This window comes from Ammodytes marinus (genome assembly GCF_949987685.1).
Source record: "Ammodytes marinus genome assembly, chromosome: 10".
NCBI lineage: Eukaryota > Metazoa > Chordata > Actinopteri > Uranoscopiformes > Ammodytidae > Ammodytes > Ammodytes marinus.
The window spans coordinates 21,917,360-21,922,870 of record NC_137214.1 but is presented as its reverse complement, the minus strand read 5'-3'; the positions used below and the strand labels follow the sequence as shown (position 1 = coordinate 21,922,870).

Genomic DNA, 5,511 nt, shown 5'->3' with positions numbered 1-5,511 from the left:
GCTACAACTTAGTATTTAGAGCCAACTATGCAGAAAATGTAAGGCTTGTTCGTGTGATTGTATGTTGATTCCCAGTAACAAAGATATTGAGCTTGTTTTTAAACACCAATACAAAGCTTTTAAAACCGAAGTCAAGCTTTGTTAAAGTCAGACCCATTATAGTGCAAGTTTTAAGTGTCTACACATTAACTCCTAAAACTGGTCCTATGCTGCCCCCATGAGACCAAAAACGTAAAAAGTAGTCTTACTTTAAATGAATTTTATTTACAAGAGCCATATTTTACAGTGCAGAAGATTCCTTGAAAAAGCAGTGAACTTCAAAGACAACCAATGTAATGAGACAGCTGACTCAATGACAGAAAATACATTTTAATCTGTATCTCACAAGGCCACATAGTTAAAGGTTATACCTTCAAGGTGAACTAGCAACAACTGCTTAGATGAACTCAAGCCTTGGTGAAAAAAAAAAAGAGACAGAATATAAGGTTCTGACTTGAGTAAATTCACAGGTGTAAGACTAGTAGATTCAAGCAGAGCATTGCCAGAGTGGCCTCTACATTGTGTCTGATTCAAAGTCCAACCATTAAAACTGCTTGATTTAAAACACAACTGGCGTCAGTATAAATGTGTATATAAAAAACATTAAAAACTAACATCTAGCGCTACTCCAAGAAGAGCAGGCCATTTGAAATTGTGGCACACATTAGAAAAAATTTAAAGACAAGGTACAACTCTACATGGGGAGGGGAAGGAGTCAGTTCAGCAGCAGTTTAGTTGGAGCGTCGATGAGGGAAACTTCAAAGTACCTGGAAAAGAGAAAATGCAATTTAGAACATTAATGCATAGAAGCGGTTACATTAAGTCCATGTATCAATAGTTGAAATTACATAAACGTTCTTACTTGGGGCCCTTGTACTTCTCCCGAACAGACTGCTGGGCATGCTGAGCAGCATCGAGGTAAATTTGGTGCAGATCTTGAACACATGGCATCAGCTCTTCTAGAGAGTAGCCAGTCATCTCTGTCAAGGACTTGGGCTGAGGAGACAAAGAGTCATTTTGCTTGTTTGCACACAGATGTTCTCCGTAATTGGAGGAAAACTGGACTGTTACAAGAGTGCCACACTCTTCTCCCTCCCAACTTACCCATGTACCACCACCAGTCACCGTGTGGTTGGCCAGGGTGTAGGCTGCAGCTGCTGTCTGTGATGGTAGGTACTTCAGGAAGGGATCTGAATCAACCATACTGAGCTCACCAAGGTACTGAAAGGAGAGCAAGACAATCAGCTAATTGAGAAGTTATGCTGACCAGTCCTGCACCAGGTAACTGAAAAGAGCTGTGACCTTTACATCTTTATAAATTAAGATGTATGGGCCAAAATGCAGGCAGTGAGAGGACAAATGTTTGTATTTCAAAGTTTAAAATGAGCAGAATTTATCATCCGAGTCACCATCAAGCGACAGTATTATTTTATTGTGAAAGTCATTGATGCGATCTTTGACTACTCGCGTCACTGATGCGATAGTGAGTTATTTGCTTCTACCTTGGAGTGTTTGTAGTATGGCTGCATTAAAAACAAACTAGTTGGACTTATCCAATTGTGGACAACCAGTCTTTGAAGACAACGTCAGACATTTGGAACAAGTGTGGTTTGATCAGGGACAGTGAAATGTTATCAGCGGATTTGCCACTTGTAAAAACTGCCAAAGGTTTTGCAGAGTGACTAACATTTCATGATGGGCGTTATATATTTTACAGGACCAAAGATTGTTTTGGCGAAGACCAAGACTAGGGATGGGTACTTTACCATTTTACATGTATTGAACTGGCAAAGCCACAAACAAAAAAAGCCTCACCATTGCCAGGCTCTCAACCCGTTTGTTAACCGACTGATGGAGGAAGTAGTGGGTGAGAAACTGGTTGATTGTGGGCGCAGCAAGATCAAAGGAGAGCACTTTAAGCACCAGATGCTCCATTCTTAACACTTGCTTCTTGGTGTAGGTGTCATCTGTGATGTAGACAAACTCCGTCACCTCAGGGGGGTAGATCTCCTCAAATTTCCTGCATTAGAACATTTAAATGGTCACTTTACATTAGGAGGAAACAGGCTTTCACATATACTTGTAAACGTAAAACAAATACATACGAAGCCAGGAGCATGGCAGCAGTCCCAACCAGCTGAAGCTTCCCCCTCAGTACAGACATGGAGGAGAGGAAGCGATCGATGTAGTTTACAGCCAGATAAAGCGTCTCGTTCTGGAGCTTGTACTCTTCTCCGACCTCGACCAGCCAGTCCACCAGAATGGCTCTCATGCTGTTGGTGATGTCAGGCTGCTTCTTCATGTAGCCTGCTTTAGGCCTGGTTTTTACCTGTGAAGCAACAAAGTTAAGAATCTACTTCCAGGGGAAAGCTCCTATACTGCATATACAAGTGCATTTCTAGAAGGGCCTTGTGACAGACATAACCCACAAGACATGGCTGAAAGTCAAGGCAGAGATGCAGATTTTAGTATAAAAAGGTAGAGTGGCATTTCTCACCTCCATCTCCCTCAGGTATGTGTGAATTTCAGCAGCATATTCTGGGACCTCATTTACATTGATGGATTTCTCCTCCCCATCAACCACAGACATGTCCATGGGAGAGTCTAAAAAAAAAGAAAGAAGTTAAACATTGGCTATAAATTCAGATAGTAAGTAAACATTTTGCCAAGTATTCACAACCCACCAAAGCTGACATCCATTGCTGATGGAAAGTCAATGGTAGCCAGGGGCTGCCGGAGCCGTGCCACAGTATTGCCGATGGGGAGGGGAGAATCTTCCGCTTCAGCCTTTGCTTTGACAGCTTGGACCACTGGTAGTGGCTTCTTGGTGCAGGCGACATCGAGCTCATCCACATGGATCTGGAACGCAGTCTGCTTGATGGCAGGCTTCTCCTGGCAGCTTTTACTGAAGTCTTCATTTTTACAGGACAGGGGCTGCGATGACTCCTAGAATCAGAAACATTTCAGATCTTTATCCAGGGGCAATACTTTATGCAGTAAGGCTCCGAGGCAATTTAAGACATTAAGTGTGCTTTATACACTGCAGACACCAACTACATGTTTGTCTGACAACCATGCAAAAATAAGCATGGCATAAAAAAAAGTGGTAATACTTCAGCATTTAAACAGAACAATGGTTCTGTAAAACGAATAATCTACACTCGATTTTGAGAAACCTACTCATCATGATGCCAGATAGCACTTGTGTTCGTTGTTCACTACACACACACTTAATTCTTACTGTCACCAGGGAAGGCGGGAGGAATTATCAAGTCATATAAGAGGAAACCACTTTTAAAATAACACAATATACATTGTTACGTTGAAGTCAAGCCGTTGAACACAGCAGGGAATAAATAAAGTGGGGCACTTATGATGAGAAAATGGCGGAAAACCTCGGCAACAGATCAGAAATAGCTACGGCTAAATGTATATCCATCTGCACGTTGGTGCATGTAAAACCTTGTAATGAAGCCCGACGTGTGTAATGTTAATTGGCGACGTGATTAATGAAATTAGTTGCATAGGAAACGTACAAAGGCAGGCAGCCCATCTAGCTAACACTGGCTGGAGCCATGTAGCATGGTGACAAGGACCCACCTGTTTGCTGCCGCGCTGGGTCTGGGCTTTGCTCCGCTGGTTATTCTGCAATGCTCCCAGGACAGTCCTGCTGGATGCTTGTTTCGGTGGAAGATTTTCTTGGTTTTCGCTTGCACCAGCTCGGGATTTTAGCGAGCCCCTCAGTCTTGACAGCATATTTTCTTGGTTGTGATGCTCACTAGCCGCGCTTCCTTGGCCACCGTTAGCTCCTGACATGTTTCCCTCAAGATACAACAAATTCCAACCTCTCCCCGTCCACTCAGCTTAAAAACTATAGCTGGTGTGGGTCTTGTACATGAACAATAGATCAAAAAGCTGGGTATAGTTTCAAAAGGATCGCGTATGGACAATTAAGTCGAGGCTAGCATTAGCTGCTACCTATCTGGAGAAGTTTAAATGCTCGTTCAGTCAAAACTAAACTGTTGAGATGGCAACGACACTTGGAACTGCAGCGTTAAGAGAACAAAGCAGTCAATGCAAAACACGCAGGTAGCAGAACAATTTCTACAGCAGGTGAATCGTGTTCCTATGTCGCCATTGTTGTAACTTCCGATATTACTACTAACCTGCACACAAACTGCTTTGCCTCACTCAGTCCATTTACCCAGGGTCCTGTAGAGATGTTGCTTTCTCTCAGTTCAAGTAGCCCGCGAGGATTGAAACGAACCAATCACAGGCCGTACAGGCAGTGACGTATTTGGAGTACGGTAGCTGGTAGAGTACAATGTTCGTTTAATTACAAATTTAAAACCGGTTTGACACATTTGAACGTAGAAGTCGATCATAGACGTTTTTCATTAGCGGCGACTTCGGAATAATCTTCACCAATGCAGACGAATGAATGAAATCATTAGCCTCTACACAATATAGATTATTTGCATGGAAACGTTGTGAATTGGTTATGGTTATTTGATACATATCATGATGGCCAAAAGAGCCAAACACACATTTTCATCTTTTGCCAGCGGTGGATGATGATTTCAATCGTTTACTTTAGTAAAAGTAGACACAGCACAACATACAAATACTATATTACAAAAGTGTTTAAGTCAAAATGTTACTTAATTGAAAATAAATGTTATCAGGAAAGTACATTTTAAGGTGTTTGGTGTATTATAGATCATGATTCATGATGGCCCTTGTCAGACAGTGACTTATTATTTTATATTAGACGTATAGCCTATTATGGGATGATACTGATGACTAATATTTAGGCATTTTAATGTTTGAGTTGTTTTAAGTGGGTTCATTTTAAACACTTCATTTACTGTTTGATGGTTTAATCTATAGGCTTATCATATTTTACAAGATTAATGTTTATACCAGTCTTATGAATATATTTTTACAAAATATAGTGGGGAAAAAGTATAAAAGGGGCATACAATGGAAATACTATAAATTAAGTACAAGTAGACTACCTCAAAAAAGTACTTTAACGTAACAAGGGGAATTACTTATTTTGCCCCAGTCTATTGCTGTAATGCAGTGAGAGTGCCATGTGTTGATACCTTGCCGTGGTGGGGAGGCTTGCGCGCATCAGTGACCCCTGAGAGCTATACCGACTGGGGCTAAGCCCCTGGCAGGTTTTACCATGCCGGGCAGGTCTCGGGGTAGAGGCCAGACGAAATTCAGCACCTGGCCCTCCAGGTTGGGGGTTGGGCGTGGGGCTAACAACCCCACCCTGTAAAAAAAAAGTTATGTTACGGAAACCGATACAAATGTAAATACCAATGTTAATAGCCCTGATGTGGATTTGAGCCAGATATCTGGCAGTATGACCATTACTGATGAAAGCCGTCAACCGGAAGTCAGAAGTGCGAATGATAATCTACTCGGGCCAAAGAGCAAGATCCGGCTAGGCACATGGAATGT

The 5,511-nt window shown here is 42.0% G+C and overlaps 1 protein-coding gene across 1 annotated transcript; it reads right to left on the bottom strand.

Annotated features, from left to right (window-relative positions):
- Positions 1 to 289: 289 nt before the first annotated feature.
- ccna2 (cyclin A2) lies at positions 290 to 4,226 on the bottom strand. The gene is made up of 8 exons (XM_080035306.1): positions 3,640 to 4,226; positions 2,724 to 2,985; positions 2,537 to 2,643; positions 2,145 to 2,368; positions 1,855 to 2,059; positions 1,144 to 1,260; positions 902 to 1,035; positions 290 to 806 (listed from the first exon to the last, which is right to left on the bottom strand). The coding sequence occupies exons 1-8, from the start codon at positions 3,853 to 3,855 to the stop codon at positions 755 to 757; spliced, it is 1,317 nt and encodes a 438-aa protein (XP_079891432.1). The 5' UTR covers positions 3,856 to 4,226; the 3' UTR covers positions 290 to 754.
- Positions 4,227 to 5,511: the final 1,285 nt, after the last annotated feature.

Coding starts and splice junctions, on each gene's coding strand:
- ccna2 (XM_080035306.1), bottom strand. CDS start 3,855: ATGTCAGGAGCTAACGGTGGCCAAGGAAGCGCGGCTAGTGAGCATCAC. Junction 2,986..3,639: donor CCCAGCGCGGCAGCAAACAG/GTGGGTCCTTGT, acceptor TTCTGATTCTAG/GAGTCATCGCAGCCCCTGTC. Junction 2,369..2,536: donor CATACCTGAGGGAGATGGAG/GTGAGAAATGCC, acceptor GTTGCTTCACAG/GTAAAAACCAGGCCTAAAGC.